Here is a 22,918-nt window from a genome sequence, read left to right as displayed (position 1 = left end):
TTCATTCATTCACCAAATATTTATTAAGCACCTAATATGCATCAGAACCTGTTCTAGTCACTGAAGGTTCATCAAAGACCAGCAACAGCAATGCAGAAGAGACAAAGACCCTGACCCCAGGGAACTCACATTCTGGTAGCAGAGACAGACAGTAAGCAAATAGGCAGATAATTGTATTATATGTTGAGGCGCGGGTGACTGGGAGTGGTGGAGTGGGGGCAGCTGTGTTATATAGTGTCATCAGGAAAGGCCTCTTTGATATGGGATGTTTGACCAGAGAACTGAACACGAGGACAGGCAGAGCCATGAGGTCTCTGGAGTGCGGCAGTACAGGCAAGGAAACAGTGTGCGGGGGTCCTGAGGCTGGAAAGGGCTTGGCTTGCCCATCCCTCTGCACCCCTTCACATCACAAGGCCAACTCCTGGTAATTTAACACATGATCAAGCCTGATCTGCATCACTCCTAATCTGGGGCTGGATACAGGTCTTGTGGGAGGGGCAGGACGTAAAGAGCTGGAAGGGAGGTGAAGAGCATGGAAGTGAAGCCATCCCCCACAGGACAGGGTCCCTTGGTAGCTGCAGGGTCCTCAGCAAGGCCCAGCTGAGGACAGTCGGCCCTGGAGGTGCTTCAGTGTCATGGGCCAGCCGCCCCCGCCCCCCTCTCTATGGCCCCTCCTTTCTCTGGGGTCAGGAGACATGGGTGGGATAGACTCAGAGAACTATATGGCAGCGGTTCCCAACCTATTTGGCTCCAGGGACCTGTTTCATGGACCAGGGAGGAGGGGATGGCTTTGAGATGACTCAAGCAATTACATTTGTGCTATGCTTAGCCGCTCAGTTGTGTCCGACTCTGTGACACCATGGACTGTAGCCTGTCAGGCTCCTCTATCCATGGGGATTCTCCAGGCAAGAATACAGGAGTGGATAGCCATTCTATTCTCCAGGGGATCTTCCCTACCGGGGATTGAACCCAGGTCTCCTGCATTGCAGGTGGATTCTTTACCATCTGAGCCACCAGGGTCTCAAGATATTCCACCTTGACTTTTGGGTTAGGACTCAAGTTCCTATGAGAATCTAATTCTGCTGCCAATCCAGCAGGAGGCAGAGCTCAGATGGTAAGGCAGGTGACGGGGATCAGCTATAAATACAGATGAAGCTGCTCACCTCCTGCTGTGCATCCTGGTTCCTAACAGGGAGTTGGGGACCCCTGCTGTATATGGGGCTTATCTGGGAAGGCAGCATCAAGTAGAAAGAGGTGGGCTTTGGAAACAAACCGATTTTCAAACTGTGCGTGACCAGTTCAGTTCAGTCGCTCAGTCATGTCTGACTCTTTGCGACCCCATGAACGGCAGCACGCCAGGCTTTCCTGTCCATCACCAACTCCCGGAGCCTACTCAAACTCATGTCCATCACGTCACTGATGCCATGCAACCATCTCATCCTCTGTCATCCCCTTCTCCTCCTGCCTTCAATACAGCATGACCTTTAGGTGCTGTATAACCTCAGGCAAGGTAACTAACCTCTCTGTACCTTCTTCCCTCTGTATACAGTGGGAATTCCTAAGGTCTTGCTTGCCAGTGGTGTAGCAATGCCTTCAAAGCTCCCATTGCATATCTGAACCTGTCATGTTGAGGGCGCTCAAGAGCTGGTCCCTTCGTTTTCTTCATCTCAGCGGTTGGCCCTGGGCTCAGAGATCCAGAGCACATACAAGGAAACAACACCCACCATTCCACAGGGTGGAAAGGGGAAGGAGAGAGGTCATCTGCCCACCACCAAATCTCCAGATCAGAGCCCTAAGTGCTTCTCTCTCTTGCTGCTCAATGAAATAGCAGCAGGTCCAAACCTCAGTTATCCACACTAATGAAGGGTAAGGCTGGAAAGAATGAGTCAAATCAGTGGCTAATCACACCCAGATTATCAATTAATAGAAAGCCATGGGATGGGAATATTCAATCCTGATACTTCTATTTGGAAGTGTTCTCTCCCTGCTGATGACTGACTCACGAGTGGGAAATAGGTTCCCACAAGCAAGAGACAGTGGAAGGGCATGTGTCCCCTGGCCTCCAGGACAGGTCAGTGGAGGAAGCTCTGATAGGGTCACCTGACCCAACTCCACAGGAAGGAGACAGGTGAGTATATCCAGCCACAGTCACAGCCAGAGGAGCAGCTGAAGGCTGACACTCTCATCTCCCATCCAAGCGGGAGCAATCACATTCAGGTCCCCATCCAATGGTATTCCTGGTGCCTTGGGAGCCCTTATGGGAGGGGCTGGCAGGGGGCTGGCAGTGGTCCTGAGGGACCAATGTTTGGGTTCCATGGGTTTCCCCTGTCTTTAGCACAGATACGAAAAACAGGATCAAGACTGAGGCATCCCACTGCCTCCCACAAGAAGGTCATTTATCAGCTCAAGACCTGTGCTAATAGGTGTTAAATAGAGTTCAATGCAGAAAATTGAGAAGTAATGAGACTTGGAGCTGAGAGAATGAATTAAGAGGTGATCACATGTCCAGCGAGAGCCATCACCTGAATGTTGAAAAGGAGGAGCCTGATGGTTGGAGAGCTGTGGGTCGGAGAAGAGGTCAGAGTGATGAGTCCACCCCAAATGGGGTGAAGGGTGGTCAAAAGCAATTAAGCCGTTATCATCCTTCATCAATTCCAGGGAGTACAATTTTCCATATTTTAATATTTTTGAAATTAGGATGTATCTTAAAATCGATGGCATGTCATACTTCAGTCGGGAGCATTTTTTTTTTCTTTCTGAGTGGTACATACAACAAAACTGAATCTTTTACTGAAGACATCTTGAATTCAATGGGACACAGTCCCAGGTGGATGGACAGACGGTGTGCACGTTCAGTCATGTCCAACTCTTGTGACCCCATGGACTGTAGCCTACCAGGCTCCTCTGTCCATGGAATTTTCCAGGCAAGAATACTGGAGTGGGTTGCCATTTCCTACTTCAGGGGATCTTCCTGACAGTCCAGGGTACCCTAAGCAAATCTCTTTCTGTTACACTGGGTGAAATGACCCCTGTCCACTCATTTATTCCATCATTATTTACTGAGCATCTACCAGATGTCAGATCCTGGGCTAGGTGCAGCTGTGAACAGTGATCATAAGAGCCCACACGTCTGCCTTCTCAGTGTTTATCCCACACCAGGCACGTCAGGAACCCTTGACATGTGCTGTCTCATTTGTTCCCAGCAATGATCCAACAAAGTAGGGATTACTATTATTATTGTCCCTGTGACAGTGGAGGTCAGAGGAGGTTAAGTGAGCTGCTCAAAGTCCCACACTAGCTCCTAACTGGCTGAGCCAAGAGTGGATATTTCCTCTGGACCCTGAGCTTTTGTCTCAGTTCTCTCCACTGTCAAGGAACATACACCAGAGGGGAGAAGGCACACATGGAACAGGAAATACACAAGGATGCTGGTGACCAGAGGAGACGCATGGGAGCAAAGAAGGAAAGTAAGGGAGTACTGGGCACCAGGGACAGTCTCTGGATTTGGTTTAAACAGACTGGAAGGAAACAAAGAGGCAGAGAAGAGTGGCTGGGTGGGTGGGGAAGGTTCAGTAGAGGGACTCAGCATGTCTGGAGGGTGGGTGGGGAGACAGAGCATGGTGTATCCGAAGACCAACAAAGCTAGTGTGGCTGGAAGAGGAAGGGGATGGAGGTGCAGCTGATGCCAGGTTTTGAGGGCCAGGTAAGGAGTTTGCACTCTCCATCTGGGAAGTAATTAGAGCGTTTTAAGTGAAAGCTCCCTGAGATCCTTGCACCCTGCCTCTAATGACTCTTTGAATCTGCTGTTGGACAGTGGGTAACTGTAGACTCCTAAGAGGAGAGCCTTGGAGCAAGGGCACCATGTACAACTACTCAGGTTGAGTACTGCCAAACGGTGCCCAGGCAGAGGGGCGATGAGAACTGAAACTCAGCCTCTAGTCCACCCACTAAGCTGTACACTCACATGACCCCTCAGGGTGGGCAGTTGTGCTAGTTTGCACAAAAGCCTGATATGGACTAGCAGAAACTCAGGTTAGGACAGGCAAGCAGTGGCTAGTATTGCAACACCCCTACTGTGTGCCAAGCCCCAGACTAAGGCTTTGCAGTGAAAGAAGAAATAAAAAACATAGGAGACATTCCTTGCTCTTGGAGACCCACAAAGCTTGACAAAAGATTTTGTCACAGGAAATATTTTTTTTTTTCATCCCTACAAAACACACCAGGCCCTATTATAAGAGCGTCCTTTGATGTGGCACCTACTATGTGCCAAATGTCATGCTAGGTGCTTTCTGTACCTTACCACAAATGCTCACTCCCTCCTTGAAAGGAAGACAGAATGATCCCATGTCCCATAGAAGGGAGCTGAGGGGCTCAGAGCCTCGTTCAAGGTCACACAAGAGGGACACAGCAGGACGCAGACTTGATACCCAAACAGCCGACCAGGCATGAGAGCAGTGTCCTCCACTTGGGCAAGGAATGCATGTTTCTTGACTGGAGACTGTACTGGACACTTTCCAGCCATTAACCTTTCCTTTTCCCAGGGTATAGTTGCTTTATAATGTGGTGTTAGTTTCTGCTGTACAGCAAAGTGCATCAGCTATATGTATATATACAGCCCCTCTTTTTTGTATTTCCTTACCATTTAGGTCACTACAGAGCATTAAGTAGAGTTCCCTGTACTATACATTAGGTTCTCAGTAGTTATTATATATATACATATGAACTTGTTTGTAAGGCAGTTACATATATAAGTGTATGGGTTTCCCAGGTGACTCAGTGGTAAAGAATCCACCTGCCAATGCAGGAGACACAGGTTCAATCTCTGGGTCAGGAAGATCCTCTGGAGTAGAAAATGGCAACCCACTCCAGTATTCCTGCGTGGGAAAATTTCATAGACGGAGGAGCCTGGTGGACTACAGTCCATGGGGTCACAAAGAGTCAAACACTGCTGAGTGACTGAGCACACACACATGCGTATTAGTGTCTATATACATAATACACATACATGTATATATCTATATATGCATACACACACACACACACACACACACACACATATATATATATGGATCCCAGTCTCCCAATTCATTCCACCCTTTCTTTCTCCCCTTAGTGTCCATATTTTTGATCTCTACATCTGTGTCGGAGAAGGCAATGGCAACCCACTCCAGTACTCTTGCCTGGAAAATCCCATGGACGGAGGAGCCTGGTAGGCTGCAGTCCATGGGGTCACGAAGAGTCGGACACTTACTGAGCGACTTCACTTTCACTTTCATGCATTGGAAATGGCAACCCACTCCAGTGCTCTTGCCTGGAGAATCCCAGGGATGGTGGAGCCTGGTGGGCTGCTATCTGTGGGGTCGCACAGAGTCAGACACGACTGAAGCGACTTAGCAGCAGCAGCACATCTGTGTCTCTATTTCTGTCTTGCAAACAAATTCATCTCTACTATTTTTCTAGATTCCACATTTTTACATGAATATACAATATTTGTTTTTTTCTTATTGACTTACAACTCCTATGGTCCTCATTACAAATCATTGAAGTGGACACTGCAATTTCTCTTTTGCAAGAAACCAGCTCAGGGAGGTTGGGAGATGCACAGGTGTCAGAGCTGGCCAGGGTTGAAGCTACCTCTTCCTGGATTCCCTTCCTCTGCTCTTACTCACTGTAGGTCTCAGAGCTCCTTGAAGATGAGGGCCACTTATTATTCACTCATATTGCTCAAAGTCTACCTTAAAACCTGGCATAAAGCAAGTGTACAGTATATATTTGTTGAAATAAAGAATGAATGGACAGGGCCAGAGAAGTAAAGTGGATGCACCTGTTACCTGCAAGTCATCTGGCCACCTGAAAACGCATCTTCTCCTTCATCAAGCTGTCTTCTGACACCTTGACACAAGAAGGGTCAGGGCACTAGAATCTGGTATGATGTCATCTTCAAGCTATGTTAACCAAAATATCACTATGCATGATGAACTATTTGTGGGATTACTGAGGACGTGATATGAAATTCATCCTGACTCCCCACTTACGGAGAAGTGCTGCCCAATTTGTCTCAAATGTCACATCTCTGTGTATTAATTTGCTACTCCACTGTATTGATTAAAAAGAATGTTCTCCAACTCCCAAGCCAGAGCCCTTGGAAATGGAGCAAGTTCACTCAGGAAGCACACACCATCCCCTCCCGGGCAGAGGAAATGGATATTCACCACCTCCCTGCAACCAACCGATGGCCCAAATGGTACAAATTGCATATTCAGTGTATGTACGTATATGGTCAAATAGCTTCCATTAGTCCAATTTTGAGATGTCTGCAGAATGCCCCCAAATCGGGGAACTCTTTCAAAACGAGGAAATTGTCAGAAAGGCCAGGAGAGGGGAGTCAGCAGGTCTAATTACAGGAGTGTATAAAACCAGGAAGGGTCCTTTTCTCTGGACCTCAATTTCCTGGTGTGCAAAGTGACATGATCACCTCCACCCCTCTCCCCCTCCAAAACCCAGGAAAGAACACTCTGTCCCAACCTGCTTCTCTTGGTAGAGCAACAACAGGGAGCTCCATTTCTATCCATCTGTCCCTCGAGGATGTGTCTATTTGACCCAGTTCCATGATGCTGTGGTCCTTATGGGCCCTCCTTGGTGACTCAAATGGCAGAGAATCTGCCTGCAATGCAGGCAGAGGTGACATAACAGGCTTGCACTGGGAGCAAAGCTCACTAAGAAGCGGCACTAAATTGAGCTCCTCCCTGCTCGCTTCCCTTTGTGCAGGCGGGTGGGTAGGGGTGGCAGGGGTAAATCATGACAGTGAGGATGGTGCTTAGCTGAAACACTGGGCATTGCACACAGTAGCACTCAATGTACATCAGCTCGATGAGTGCAAGAATCTCTACCATCCACCTTATGTGTTATGTCAGCCTCTCTGGGCTGTTTTTCAGGTGAACCAATGGTTCACAGATGGGCTTCAGGGCATCTGAATTATATGAAAAATATATGGGAAAGTGTTTTGTATTTGTGTGTGTCTGGAGACAGTCACCACTTTCAGGTCCACGATCCCCAAAGTCTCAGGTCTGCTGGATGTGTCATTAGTGTCATGAGCCCTAAAGCCAACATCTCTGACACAAAGAAAAGAGGCCACGAAAAGACTAAGTTGCTGGCATTGGCCCTATTAGCTCCAATCCACCAGGGGACAGGGCCCGCAATCTCATTCCTGTGAGGTGGGTGGTTTCTCCAGCAGCGCTGGAGCTCACGGATATGGAGGCGCCTCTGCTCCTCCCCACAGAAGCCAAGGTCTGTTCCTCAGCCCAGACACACCATGAACAACTGGGTTGAGGATTTTATGCAAACACAGGGTCAGGGCGCTGGGGTGGGGCTGGGACTGTGACTTATAGAGTGAGCATCTCCTGAAATAATCTCAGTCCAGTGAGGTTAGGGGGAGGGTGGCTTCACTCAGTAGCTGATATTTATCAAACACTGACAATCTGCCAGTCCCTCTGCTGAGCACATTATGTGATTTGTGTGTTTTCTTTTTAATCTTCACAACTTTATGAAGTAATATCCTTATGCTGATTTTACAGAGGCAATGAGCTCAAAGAAATGAAATAACTGGCCCAAGGTCACACAGCAAGTGAGTGGCCGAGATGGGGTTTGATTCCAGATAATGCTGGAACTCAGAACCTGAAGTCTTAATCACTGTATTATGCAGCCTCTCCATTATGGCAACCAGCGATTTGCAAAAATAAGTGTTCCTCTTCCTCCTAGATTCCATGTGAGGATAATAAGTGATTTTGATTTTTAAGGAAGCCTCTTGTATTTTTGAGAGGAAGAACCCAAGATGATAGATTTAACAAAACAGAAATACCCGTTTTTAGATGTAGATGATTTAATGTTAAATTAAATTTAACATCTGTTAGATGTTAAATCTAACAGACTGAGAACCAGTGGTCAGAGATGGGCTGTCTTGCACCAAAGTGTCAAAGTGACTGCTTATGAATGATGCTGCTAAAATGCAAAAGGCGCCATCAGGATTAAGCATCAAAACCTGCAGAGACTCTAATTGACATTTCTGATCTGCTTATAACTCTTGTCTGTCTGTTGATCAGCCTGTGAGAGACAGAAGCAATCCCTTACATCTCTGAGAGTCATTTGTGGGAAAGGTGTGAAGCCCATGGGCTCAGCTGGGAGAAGCAACGTCTAAAGGGCAATAAGACTAAAGTGTCAGGGAGAGACACCCCGGGGGCTGGGGAGGAGGGAGGCACATCAGGGAAGCAAGAGGCTTCCACACGTTGAAAGACAGACAGAAGGACACGGAGAACATTGGAGAATCAGAGACAGACTCCCTGAAACCAGGACAAACACAGCTGAATTCCAGAGGGACTTAGAAGTAAAATGGAAAAATAAAATGCTGAAAGAATCGGAGGAATATCTAAATGACGATTTAGCTGCTCTTGGCATGGAAAGGGCCTTTCTAAGCATAACACCAAAGGTAGATTATCAAAGAGAAATTAAAAATTTAAAAATTGGTGACATAAAAATTAAAACTGCTGCACATCAAAAGGAAACCCATAAAACTCACAGCCTTAATATGCAAAACCACTTACAAAAAGGAAAAGAAAAAAATACTAACACCCGAAAAGAAAAGTAGGCAGAGACAGGGACAGGCAATTTACAAAATGATCTACAAAAGGCCGGAAAGTGATGACAGGTGCTCAGCCTTCCGTATCATCAGAGAGACGAAAATTATAACCACAAATGTGATCTCATCACATCTATTTTAATCAATGAAACTAACTTAAAACTCCCCAACGTGCAATGTAGGTAAAGAGCAGGGATGGGCCCTCTTATATCCCGGTAAGATCTTCCTACAGATACCATGGGATTATGTATTAAAATGGAAGATCGACACACTCTTTGACCCAGCAATTGCACTTCAAAGAATTTATCCTAAGATAATTAGATGAGGGTTTAAGTTGTATGTACAAGGATGTTCTTCACTTAAATGTCCCCAGAAGATGACTGGTTAAATAGCTGGGGTACAGGCAAACCACAATGGCTCCTTCACTGATATTCATTAGAAAGAACAAAGCGGGGCTGTTTTATTATCACAGAAAAGTGTCAGCCTCATTAACCAGACTACAGAACTACACACACAGTGTAACCCCAAGTGCACATGGATCCGCATCTGTGCGCACACGTGCGAAGGTGCAGAGAGCTGTCAAATGAACACTCACAAGAAGGGAGGAAGGGAAGCTACATCCTCTGCAGTAAGTGGGCGGCCCGTACTGGGCAGAGGGGAACGTGGGCAGGTCTGGGCAGGAAGAGGAGGGGGAGGAGGAGATGAGTCGGGTTAAAACTCCTGGGGATCAGTGCTGGGAATGAGGCAGCCAGATAGCAGATAAAAATACAGGACACTGGGCACTTCCCTGGTGGTCCAGTGGTTAAGAATGCACCTTGCAGGGCAAGGGCTTCCCTGGTGGCTCAGAGGTTAAAGCATCTGCCCGCAATGTGGGAGACCCGGGTTCAATCCTTGGGTCAGGAAGACCCCCTGGAGAAGGAAATGGCAACCCACTGCAGTACTCTTGCCTGGAGAATCCCATGGAGGGAGGAGCCTGGTAGGCTACAGTCCATGGGGTCGCAAAGAGTCAGTCAGACACGACTGAGTGACTTCACTTTTGCAGTGCAAGGGACACAGGGTCAATCCCCAGTCAGGAAACTAGGACCCCACGTGTCTCAGGGTTACTGAGCCCGAGTGCCACAACAAAAGGTACTAGAGCCCACAGCTAAGGCCCGATGCAGCCAAAACAAATAATTTTAGACAAAGAATATGCAACTTTTTAGTATAAGTATGTTCCATGACCTGGTGCTCTGTGACAACTTAGAGGGGTGGAATGGGATGGGAGGTGGCAGGGATGTTCAAGAGGGAGGGGACATATTAATATGTATACTTATGGTTGATTCATGTTGATGTATGGCAGAAACTAACACAATACTGTAAAGCAATTATCCATCAATTTAAAAAAAGTATGTCCCATGAAATACTTGGGATATCAGTCAGTTCAGTTCAGTTGCTCAGTCATGTCCGACTCTTTGCGACCCCATGAATCGCAGCACGCCAGGCCTCCCTGTCCATCACCAACTCCTGGAGTTCACTCAAACTCACATCCATCGAGTCGGTGATGCCATCCAGCCATCTCATCCTCTGTTGTCCCCTTCTCCTCCTGCCCCCAATCCCTCCCAGCATCAGAGTCTTTTCCAATGAGTCAACCCTTCGCATGAGGTGGCCAAAGTACTGGAGTTTCAGCTTTAGCATCATTCCTTCCAAAGAACACCCAGGGATGATCTTCAGAATGGACTGGTTGGATCTCCTTGGAGTCCAAGGGACTCTCAAGAGTCTTCTCCAACACCACAGTTCAAAAGCATCAATTCTTCAGGGCTCAGCTTTCTTCAAAGTCCAACTCTCACATCCATGCATGACCACTGGAAAAACCATAGCCTTGACTAGATGGACCTTTGTTGGCAAAGTAATGTCTCTGCTTTCGAATATGCTATCTAGATTGGTCATAACTTTCCTTCCAAGGAGTAAGCATCTTGGGGATATACTTATGCTAAAAAAATTTTTTTTCAAAATTTAAATAATATAAAATACAGATTAATTAGGCATCTTGTATTTTATCTGAAACTTTAGCTGAGTCTGGACATATCTCTTATTGCCTCTCTGAGATGACCCAAGCCAGACATCAGGAAGCTGAATCCAAGGCAGGCTTCCTGTGTCCACCCTGCTTCTGACTTAGTTCCAATCCACTTGCCCATAAGAGAGAGTCACCCATCTCTGCTTTCCTTCAGGAGTTTTGTGGGGAGTACAGAGTAGGAGATGAGCATAGTCTTTAGAGCCAGAGAAGTTACTTTGAAACTCCTGGTCATCAAGTAGCCTTAATCGGAACACAAAACTCCTGAGTCCCAGCTCCAACATCTGTAAGATGGAGATAGCGAGGTCTGTCCGTGGGGCTATCTCGGGGATTAAATGAGATAATGTATGTAAAGTGCCTGGCATACAGTCAGCGCTTAACACAAGTTGATCCTCTTCCCTCCTGTCCGTGGCCACAGCCCACACTCTTGCCCCCAGGGATTACGAATCAAGCATCTCCTGTCATCTCGGGCTTTGATGATTGGCCTTTTTGATCTTTTCCTTGAAGCAGCAGCAGCTCTGAGCTGACACCCTTCACCTGACTTCACCTTTCTCCCAAATCCCTAGCAACAGTTCAGTTCCTTATCTGTACTTTTCACTCTCCCGAAGAGGGTGGAGGAGGATGAGACTGCTTTTGATAGCAGACTTTTAGGGATGTCAGCCAGCGGAGCTACGAGAGTGGGCCCTGATGGCATTTAGAAAGGGCCAGCGATGTCCAAAAGGGTGCAAGTGAGGAGGCTGCCTGGGCTGGGGGCAGCCTGGGCTGATGCGGGGAAGGTGAGGGGGTCTCTAGAGCCAGTCTGCCTGTCTGCTTGTTGTCTAGCACAAACGACTAAGGTGGGCTCTGAGTGGAGGGGAGGGCTCACTTCTTCCTCGGAGAGCCAAATCTTCAATATCTTTTGGATCACTGGATCACCCCCTCCCTCCAACGAGGCTCAGAGAGTTTAAAAATCTGCCCAGCATCACCCAGTTACTCACTTCCAGGGCCAAGCTACTAGTATTAATCAGCAAGTCCCTAAACAGGGGCTTGTCTTATGCCTTGTTGAGAAGTCCAGTGATAGAGTGGACCCCTGACCACTGTGGATGTAACATGTCACATGGTTCATCCGCAGCTGTGGCTGCCCCTGCTGGTCTCTGCCGCCTGCCCTCCTGACCCCTCCACTTTGGATATCTCAAAAGTCAGTGCAACTCACACTTTCCCGGATGCACAAATTGCCCCATGGTCCAGTCCCGAGCCAGATCAGTGAGATCAAGCCACAGCCTCGGCTTTCCTGCTCTTGCCTCTCCTGTTAGCACAGATGCCTGCATGCGAGTCACTCTGCCAGGCACAAAGGCAGAGCCACACAGACCGTGGAGTTGGCGGAAACCCTGCGCAGGTGACTGCAGAGAGTCACTCAACCACAGCAACCTGTTTGCACTGTCCAGGGTCTGCCCAGGCCTCACCTGGAAGCTTTGTCTTCTCAATGCCAATGACTTAGCGATCTGGTATCATTACGCAAGGGCTTCCCTGCTGGCTCAGTGGTTAAGAATCTGCCTGCAATGCAGGAGCCACAGGAGATAAGGGTTTAATCCTGGGGTTCAGAAGATCCCCTGGAGGAGGGCATGGCAACTCACTCCAGCATTCTTGCCTGGAGAATCCCCATGGATAGAGGAGCCTGGCAGGGTACATACAGTCCATGGGGCTGCAAAGAGTTGGACAGGACTGAAGTGACCTAGCACAGCATAACACAGTACCATTATGCAGCTGAGATAGGGCAGGCCCTTCCTTCTGCACCATTGATCCTTCATGTGTCTGGGCTGCTACCTCCACTTTATCTTAAAGTGTAATCTCATTGAATCACAGACCCTTTGTGAGTCGATGGAAGTCCGGCTCGCTCTGTCTAGGAATCTAGAAGCATTCTCTGCAGCGATACAAACGTTCTCATATTGCCCGGTATGGGAGCCACAAGCCACACGTGGCTACCCAACACTTGAGAGGAGGCTGGTGCAACTGGGAAAAGGAATTTAAGTTTTATTAAAGTTTTATTCATGTAAATATGAAAGTGGCAAGTGGTTAAAGGCTACTGTACAGGATAGCACAATTCTAGACCAGGGGTCATCAAACATTTGGGGTAAAGGGCCAGATAGCAAATATTTTCAGTTTTGCAAGCCATGTGGTCTCTGTGGCAATAACTCAAGTTTGGAGTTGTAGTACATACAGACAGTCATAGACAACAACAGCGAAAGGGCTTGGCTGAGTTCTAATAAAACTTTATTTACAAAGACAAGCCAGAAGCTGGATTTAGCCAGGTGGGCCATAGTTTATTGATCCCTCTTCTGGACACTTTCAAGAAAAAAAAAAAAAAAATGCACATGCCCTTATATTTTGATTATGTGGCTTCTAATTATAAGGGGTTTTCACACCTTTGATGCCCCTCTAGACCTTCCCATGAATTCCTGGCTAGAACCTCTGATTTTAAAGGGCTCTGGGAATGTGCCTTCAGCTCTGCTCTGGCTGATGGAGAAGCACTTGGCTTTGTTTCCCAAAGCAGGTAGTGTGGTCAGGGATCAATAGGACACTTTTTCCCTAAAACCTCATGAAAGCCCAGGCGTCAGACACAGATCCACAAACATCGCTAAAGGAGGACATCACACACAAGGTCACCTAGTGTGCCCGCCCCTCCTGGGATCGCTGCAGCCACCAGCTCTAGTGTCTGTGACTCACTCCCTGCACCATCCCCAGGCCCCGCCAGCCTCCCCACAGCTGAAAGACTGTGGAAGAAGCTTCTGAAGACGTCTCTCTTCATCAGGAGATTAACTGAGACTCAAGAGACTTAGTTTGGGTTAACAGCCAAAGGATCTGGCTGAGGACACAACCAGGATGACCAAGATCACAGTCTTGCTTTGGGGAGGAACCGAGTCTTTGTTTCAAAGAATTGGGATATCCCAGGACACTTCACTTTAAAGACAGGTAGGTCTTTTCAGGAGTTCTCTGTTAAAGCAATCTGGAGTTCTGTCAGAAGCCCTCAATTAAAGGCATGTGAAACTTTCTCTGGAGCCTTCTTAGTATTGTTAGTTAAAAATAACTGATACCCCTCCTCAGGTTCCTTCTCAGGAGCCCTAAATCACTTAGGATAAAGTACCAAACTGCATCCCCTCCACCCAATACCAACAGGCATGAATTTTGCCAAGGGAGGTAGGATTTGCCCTCTTTCTGTCATGTATTCCTAGCCAAGACAAAGGTGGTATCTATTTCTATATTCCTATAATTCCATTCAAGAAAGCATCACTTATTAAGTTCTTAGAGGCAAGAGGAGGAAAGCCTTCACATAACTGGCGTGCTTTACTAGGGTGTTATGTCATTGCTGTTATTAATTATCATTAACAGTCTTAAAATATGCCTATTAATGATCTCAACACAAAATAGCAGTGTGGGTCTTAGCCAAGAGCAGCATAATTACCTATTAATGAGATGTAAATTTCACAGGGAAATGACAGCGATCTCGATGTACCACCTTCTGAACTAATATAATAAAGTTAATAATAATAATAGTGTATAATCTGAGGATATTAGTGTTAATTTGAATGCTAACACCATAGTTAAACAGGCTGAGAGAAATGGAAATTATTTGCATAACTCAAACCAAGAAACCCTAATCTCTGCTATTAAAGAAAAATTGATTGTTCTCCTCTGAATGATATAAAGCTGACTCCTTGCAGTCACCATAGTGAGCAAAAAAAAATTTCAAGCTACTTCTTTTATGTCTTCTACTTAGGGTTTATATCTCCCTTATATCCAAAACCAAGTTGAGGTACTTGGTTATACAGTGAAGCCCAGGAGAAAACAGAATTTAAAAAAATAGAAACACAACAAAACCCAGTTAAGGGGAGAGAGCAGATGTTACCAGACCCTCAAGATAAACGATTGCAGCTGAGGTCTGATTTCAAGTCTCAGCTTCCTAGAAACACGGCAGGAGCAATTTAAGTAACTGAGTTACTGGTTAGCAAGCAGCCTCCTTAGGACACGCACAAGCTTTGAATCTGAAGAAGCCCTTCTCGGCAGCTGAGAACCGCGCAACCCTGCCTGTGGCTATTCGAACCTCACACCCCAGGCTCCCGCAGGCCAGGCCGAGACACCTACCCTCATAGCTGGCGTGGAATCCCTGTGCGCTGACCGCGTAGTCACTGATGAGGCGCAGAGAGAGGGTGGTGGCCGCACTGACGATGGTGGCTGGCAGCTGAAAGCCTGTGAGCCTGAAAAACAAAGAGGTGAGCTGGAGGGAGGATGAATCCCCCGGGAACTGCACATCCGGTACGCATTTACTGAGCACATGCTGGATGCATGATGCTGATTTAGGCACAGGGAAGGATATGAAAGAAGCTGAACACCAGGCACATGCAAGGTGTTCCAAGATAAAGTAATTCCCAGCAAAAGTGATGGAGACCAGTCACAGAAATATGGGCCTACTCTCCCAAGCCATGGGCTACCCCTAATCTGCAGGTCTGCCTCATTTATGTCTCTTCTCTTTCTCCTCCTCCAGTTTCTTCTCCTGATGTACCCAAACAGGATCCTATGTGCCCTTCCTAGAACAGACTCCCTCCACCCATGTCCTCCACCTGCATCTTATCTATAGATAAACTGTAGCCTCCTCCTGCTGCTGCTGCTGCTGCTGCTAAGTCGCTTCAGTTGTGTCCGACTCTGTGTGACCCCATAGACGGCAGCCCACCAGGCTCCCCCGTCCCTGGGATTCTCCAGGCAAGAACACTGGAGTGGGTTGCCATTTCCTTCTCCAATGAATGAAAGTGAAAAGTGAAAGTGAAGTCGCTCAGTTGTGTCCGACCCTCAATGACCCCTTGGACTGCAGCCTTCCAGGCTCCTCCATCCATGGGATTTTCCAGGCAAGAGAAGTGGAGTGGGTTGCCATTCCTTCTCCAATGCATATATGCATGCGTGCTAAGTCGCTTCAGTTGTGTCCAACTCTGTGTGACCCCATGGACAGCAGCCCACCAGGCTCCTCTGTCCACGGGATTCTCCAGGCAAGAATAGTGGAGTGGGTTGCCATTTCCTTCTCCAAAATAATATTCTGAGCCATGTCCTTCGAGCTCTTTTTGCAGATACTGAAATACCCGCCAGGTGGAAGAAGTTAACTGTATGCAGCCTGCGGCACATAGATCCCCAGACTGATTGGAAACAGAAGCTTGATGATGCTGAGTCCCAGTGACCTCACCACCAACCAATCAGAAGAATGTTCACTGATCATTTACTCACAACCTGCCTCCATCACCCTATCTTTAAAAGCCTTTTGCCGAAAGCCTTCGGGGGGTTGGGGCTTTTTACGCACTAGCAGCCTGGGCTCCTTGCTTGGTGTCCTACAACAAACCACAGCCTGGTGTCAGTGGTATTACTACACATGGGCACCAGATCCAAGTTTGCTTCAGTCACACTGAACTTTCAGTAACTCCTCCCTTTCTGGCTGGGGTCCTTTGAGGCTCTGAGTAGACTTTGCCACAAATTTACAATGAATGATCACCAACAGACAGTATTTATTTATTCACATACAGAGGAAAATATATCCAACTCTAAGTAGCAGAATGTGGATCCTTCTTACCCTAGACTTTATCCTTTAAAAGGAATAGGTCTACTGCTTTTATAGAAATGATAAGTGCTTATTATTTTTAAAAGATGAAAGCAAAAAATAAAAACCCAATGCAATCTAGAAATAATCATTCTTGACAGTTGACACACAAAGAGATGGAAGGATCAGTAGTTCAGATCATATTCAATGAAATAATTTCATACAAATGGGATCATATTGTACATGCTTTTAAAATTAAAATGCGTAATTTTTTCCCCACTAGTTAAGTGAAGAAAAAGAAATAGAGGTGAAACGAAAGGAATTGTTGAATCTGAAATAGCATGCTTTCAGCACAAGAGAGTCATCTTTGAAAGATTCTTCTAACGTTAAAAAGATAAAACAATGAAGCCTTCACTGAACATGTGGGGACATATTTTAGGGAAGAAGTCTGCTTCCAGGCATCCACACAGGTTGGCCCCCACAGGTGATGAGATTGTGCACAAAGGTGGCGGTGGGGTGGCCAGGCTCCTGTCCACCTTTGTCTTTTATTCTCTACCTGAGGCTCACCTGCACACCCAGAAGGGCTCAGGGAGGAATTCAAGGCATAGCTTTACCTCCATTTTCAAGTAGTAAGGGATATCTGTCGTGCCCCCTGGTTCAGCCTGTTCCTCCCATTGTTATAATATCTGGACACCCAGATGTCCCCTGAAAGGCATGGGTATTGAGTTCAACCAAATTAAATCAGATGTTTGTAACACCCACCATGAAAAGCCCCATGCAGGGTGAATCCCTTGTATTTCCCACCATCCTAATCTTATAGGATTCAGGTTAACACAGAATAAATTGAAGGAAAAGAGAAGGCAAAGTCATCAAACTAAAATGGGAGACCAAATACGTTTCAAGGTCATCTTCTTTTCAGGTATACAAACACCCAGCAAAGAGTCTCTCCATCATCCCATATTCTCTCCCCATCCCTGCCCCTGTCTTTCTGTCTCTATGTCCCCCATTTTCTCAAAGGCAAAAAAATTCATATGTCAAATAATGAAGCCATACACATTAGAAGAAAACAATTGTTTAATCTGCTTACTGAGGAAGGTCTTTCTGAGTATGGTTAGAGAACTCCATTGGCTTCTACCCACCCATCATTCTTTGAGAGAGCTGTCAGTGCATTGGGTTCCCACAGGTACCCTACCCACTCACTAGCCACAGAACTGGGCAAATGACCAATCACAGCAAATCCTTCATCTTTATGGAGTGGTTCAAGGCATAGGGAAGAAGGAGGAGGGCACCTAACCCAAGCAGAGTCGTTCTGAGTCCTTCCATGGGATGTGATATACAGACTTCAAGTGTCCTTTATCTGGGGGTTCTAAATCATTAGATTGTCAGCTCAAGACTGTCATCAGTCCTTTGCGTCATTACACAGGCACTATCTGCTGTAGAGAAAATTATGTCTCATGCAGATGTAGACAAAGCAGAACAGAGAGAAGAGGGACAGAGTCCTGATGATGCATCGTGGAGACCCTTCACGCAGCCGTGCAGAATGACCCCCTTCTACATGAACCAACACTCTTTATTCATTCCTTTTCTTTTTCCTTTTTCCTTTTTCTTTCTTCTTTTTTTTTTGTTCAAGTTAGTTTGATTTGGGTTCTATCTCTTGAAATTGATTGAATACTGCTGGATATAGCATGAAACCTCACATGCCTTAAAGGAAAATACTGATTGATTTAATTACATGAAAATTCAAAGCATGCATGTGAAGCAAAAAAAAAAAAAAAAAAACTGTAAAAAAAACATAAGTGCAAATTTGGAAGACTGCATATAATATATATAACAGGAATTGGTTTAGTATTCATAATCGATAAAGAATACTAACAAATCAATATGAAAAAGAAATAGGGAAGGAAGGAAAGAGCAAAGGATATACACAGAAAGAGAAAGATGCTCCACCTAAATAATATAAAAAATAAGAAAACTCAATCAAAAAGCCTCATTTTTCATCTATCATGTTGGCAAATGTTGAGGAAACGGAGCCTATAGTTATCAAAATGATAATAAGAAAATACCACAAATTACACACATACATTTGACAAATTGGATGAAATGGACCAGTTCCTTGAAAAGCACAAACTACCACAGCTTTTCAACATGAAATAAATCATTTGAATAGCCCTATGGCTATAAAGGAAATTGAATTAGTCATTTAAAAATTCCCCCAAAGGAAATACCCAGACCCAGAAGGTTTCAATAGAGAACTCTACCAAATGCATCAAGAACTTACACCAATTCTATACCATGTCTTCCAGAAAAGAGAAAGAAGGAGCACTTCCAAACTCATTTTATGAGGCAAATATTACCCTGATACCAAAACCAAAGGTAGTGCAAATAAAGAAGGCTAAAGACTAATATCCCACAGAATATAAACACAAAATGCCTTAACAAAACATTAGCAAAGAGAATTCAGCAACACACAAAATAATTATACACTGTAACCAAGTGGGGTTTAATTCCAAGGACACGAGGCTGGTTCAATTTCTGAAAATCAATGCAATTCACTATATTAACAGGCCAAAAGTAGAAAAATCACATGATCATATCAACAATGAAGAGAAAGCACTTGGCAAAATTCAACACTCATCCATAGTTTTAAAAAAGTCTTTTACAGACTCACAGAGTACAGTCATGTGGTTGCCAAGGGGAGAAGGTATAAATTCAGAGGTTGGGGTTAACACATACACACTACTATATGTAAAATAGATAATCAACAAGGACCTAGTGTATAGCACACAGAACTCTACTCAATGCTCTGAATAACCTATATGGGAAAAGAATATGAAAAAGGATAGATACATGAATAGTGGTGGTGGTTTAGTCACTAAGTGGTGTCGGACTTTTGAGATCACACGGACTGTAGTCTACTAGGCACCTCTGTCCATGGGATTTCATAGACAAGAATACTGGAGTGAGTTGCCATTTCCTTCTCCAGGGATCTTCTCAACCCAATGACTGAACCCAGGTCTCCTGCATTGCACACAGATTCTTTACCACTGAGCCATAAGGGAAGCCCTCAGACACGTAAGTATGTATAACTAAATCACTTCCTGTACACCTGAAACTAACACAACACTGCTAATCAATTATTCAGTTCAGTTCAGTTCAGTCACTCAGTCATGCCCAACTCCTTGTGACCCCATGGACTGCAGCACACCAGGCCTCCCTGTCCATCACCAACTCCCGGAGTTTACTCAAACTGGTCCATTGAGTTGGTGATGCCATCCAACCGTCTCATCCTCTGTCATCCCCTTCTCCTCCCACTTTTAATCATTCCTAGCATCAGGGTCTTTTCCAGTGAGTCAGTTCTTTGCATCAGGTGGCCAAAGTATTGGAGTTTCAGCTTCAACATCAGTCCTTCCAATGAATATTCAGGACTGATTTCCTTTAGGATGGACTGGTTGGATCTCCTTGCAGTCCAAGGGACTCTCAAGAGTCTTCTCCAACACCACAGTTTAAAACCATCAATTCTTTGGCACTCAGCTTTCTTTACAGTCCAACTCTCACATCCATACATGACTACTGGAAAAACCAGTCTTGACTAGACCTTTGTTGGCAAAGTAATATCTCTGCTTTTTAATATGCTGCCCAGGTTGGTCATAACTTATCTTCCAAGGACCAAGCGTCTTTTAATTTCATGGCTGCAGTCACCACCTGCAGTGATTTTGGAGCCCCAAAATATAAAGTCTGTCACTATTTGCCCATCTATCTGCCATGAAGTGATGGGACCAGATGCCATGATCTTCGTTTTCTGAATGTTGAGTTTTAAGCCAACTTTTTTACTTTCCTCTTTCACCTTCATCAAGAGGCTCTTTAGTTCTTCGCTTTCTGCCATAAGGGTGGTGTCATCTACGTATCTGAGGTTATTGATATTTCTCCCGGCAATCTTGATTCCAGCTTGTGCTTCATCCAACCCAGTGTTTCTTATAATGTACTCTGCATAAGAGTTAAATAAGCAGGGTGACAATATACAGCCTTGACGTACTCCTTTTCCTATTTGGAACCAGTCTGTTGTTTCATGTCCAGTTCTAACTGTTGCTTCCTGACCTGCATTTAGATTTCTCAAGAGGCAGGTCAGGTGGTCTAGTATTCCCATCTCTTAAGAATTTTCCACAGTTTGTGGTGATCCACACAGTCAAAGGCTTTGGCATAGTCATTCCAATATAAAATTAAAAAAAAAGAAAAGAAACTTTCATAAAACTATGGATAGAAGGAAACTTTCTGACTTGATAAAGAGCATCTCCAAAAATCCTATAGCTAACATCACACTTAATGGTGAAAGACTGAACGTTTTTCTCCTAAGACTGAGAACTAGGCAAGGATCTAACAATCCAATTGGAAAATTGGCAAAAGACACGAAAAGACATTTCACCGAGAGGATACATGGATGGGAAATAAGCACGTGAAAAATGTTCAACATCATTAGCCATTGCTAAGTCACTTCAGTCGTGTCTGACTCTGTGTGACCCCATAGACACAGCAGCCCGCCAGGCTCCCCCGTCCCTGGGGTTCTCCAGGCAAGAACACTGGAGTGGGGTGCCATTGCCTTCTCCAATGCCTGAAAGTGAAAAGTGAAAGTGACGTTGCTCAGTCATGTCTGACTCCTAGCGACCCCAGGGACTGCAGCCTACCAGGCTCCTCCATCCATGGGATTTTCCAGACAAGAGTACTGCAGTGGGGCGCCACTGCCTTCTCCCATTAGCCATTAGGGAAAGGGAAATCAAGACCATGATGAGATATTACTATACACCATTAGAACAGATAAAAATAAGGACAGTGACAACACCAAAGGTCAACAACGATGCAAAGCAACTGGGTCTTTCGTACACTGCTGCCAGGATGTAAAATGGTGCTAATATTCTGGAAAATAGACAATTTCTGTTTTAAAACTACTACACATATACTAGTCATACAACTCAGCAATCACAACCGTGGGCGTTTGTCCCAGAGAAATGAAAACTGGTGTCCACATGAAAACCTGCGTATGATTATTCAGAGCAGCTTTGCTTGTTTGTTTTTGTAATAGCCCCCAGCAGAAAACAACCAAAAACGTCCCATGAAGTGAAAGTGAGGTCATTCAGTTGTATCCAACTCTGAAACCCCATGGACTGTAGTCTGCCAGGCTCTTCCATACATGGGATTTTCCAGGCAAGGATGCTGGAGTGGGTTTCCATTTCCTTCTCCAGGGAATCTTCCCAACCCAGGGATTGAACCAGGTCTCCTGTACTGCAGGCAGACTTTACCATCTGAGCCACCAGGGAAGCCCAAAAATGTCCTATAATAGGCGAATAATTAAACCAACTGCAGTACATCCATGCCATAGAATACTTGTTGTTCAGTCGCTCAGGCATGTCCAACTCTTTGTGACCCCAAGGACTGCAGCACTCCAGGCTTCCCTGTCCCTCACTATGTCCTGGAGTTTGCCCAAGTTCATGTCCACTGAATCAGTGATGCTATCAAACCACGGAATACTACTCACTGATAAAAACAAATGGACTGTTTATGCATATGACTGGGGTGGATCTCTGGGGCATTATGCTTAGTGAAAGAAGAAAAGCTTATCTCAAAAGATGATGCAGCAGATGATTCCACTTATATCAACATAACATTTTGGAAATGACATTAAAGATATGGAAAATGGGTGAGTGGTTGCCAGGGGTTAGGGATGGGGAGCGGGGTGGTTATAAAGGAGTAGCACGAGGGAGATCGTTGTGGCAACAATTCTGCATCTTGATTGCACTGGTGGTGACGAGCGTGATAACATGACGCACAAGTACACACACACATTGCACCAACATGTGCTTCCCAGTTTTGAGATTGTAGTACCCCCACTTTAGATGTGCCCATTGGGAGAACCTGGGTGAAGCGTCCATGGAACATCTCTCTATCATCTTTGCAACTTCCTGTGAATCTATAATTACCTCAAAATTAAAAGTTTTTAAAAATCAGATATGTAGCTCACACCATATTTTTATTGGCCAGTCTACTTAGTTGGCCAATAAAATCTTGACCTGCTACTTGGTCCTCAGTGGGATCCTCCCTTCAGCTACCTCCTGTTCATTCCAACCCCTACACTGTCCCTGCCCACCCCCGCCCACCAGCAAACATACTCACCTGCACCTCTGGCTGGGTCCTCGCTGGAAACGGGCTGACCACCAGAAGCACAGCCCTCTGGCCCCCCAGGCTGCCACTCTCTCGTTCACTGGCTTCCCACGGACTTGCCCACGCACCTTCTCCACCCCCGGATGTTTGTAAATGATGTTGCCAGACTGCTGCTCCCAAAGGACCCTGCTATCGAAACACCAAAACATCTCCAAAGAGGTCAGACCTCTGTCTGGATCTGACCCTCAGGCCTCATCTCAAGAGCTGGCCCTCTTTATCTCTGCCTCCAAGTGGGCCCAGTTCACAGCACCTGCAACTTGCCTCCCATCACGTGTACCAGAATTATGCCTCAGGTGCTCTTCCCAGACCCTCGACGACACTCAGCTTCACGGAGAAGTCTCACATCTCACCACGGCTTCTCCCCTGAAGTCGTCTCTGGAAATGACATCCTCCCCACTGAGCAGAACGTGTTGATTTTATTCCCCTGGCTCGTTCCATGTTTTTGAGCTGCCGTTAAAGATGCCTAGACCCT

The 22,918-nt window shown here is 45.9% G+C and overlaps 1 protein-coding gene across 1 annotated transcript in view; it reads right to left on the bottom strand.

Moving 5' to 3' along the window:
- The window catches only part of CSMD2 (CUB and Sushi multiple domains 2), a 689,054-nt gene that overhangs the window by 549,368 nt on the left and 116,768 nt on the right, over positions 1 to 22,918 (bottom strand). The window contains exon 3 of the mRNA XM_070786891.1: positions 14,802 to 14,914. Within this exon, the coding sequence (XP_070642992.1) occupies positions 14,802 to 14,914 (113 nt within the window). The remainder of the gene's footprint in view (positions 1 to 14,801; positions 14,915 to 22,918) is intronic.

Source organism: Bos indicus, chromosome 3, assembly GCF_029378745.1.
Source record: "Bos indicus isolate NIAB-ARS_2022 breed Sahiwal x Tharparkar chromosome 3, NIAB-ARS_B.indTharparkar_mat_pri_1.0, whole genome shotgun sequence".
Taxonomy (NCBI): Eukaryota; Metazoa; Chordata; class Mammalia; order Artiodactyla; family Bovidae; genus Bos; species Bos indicus.
Note: the sequence above shows the minus strand (reverse complement) of the source record. Positions and strands in the feature narration are given on the sequence as shown.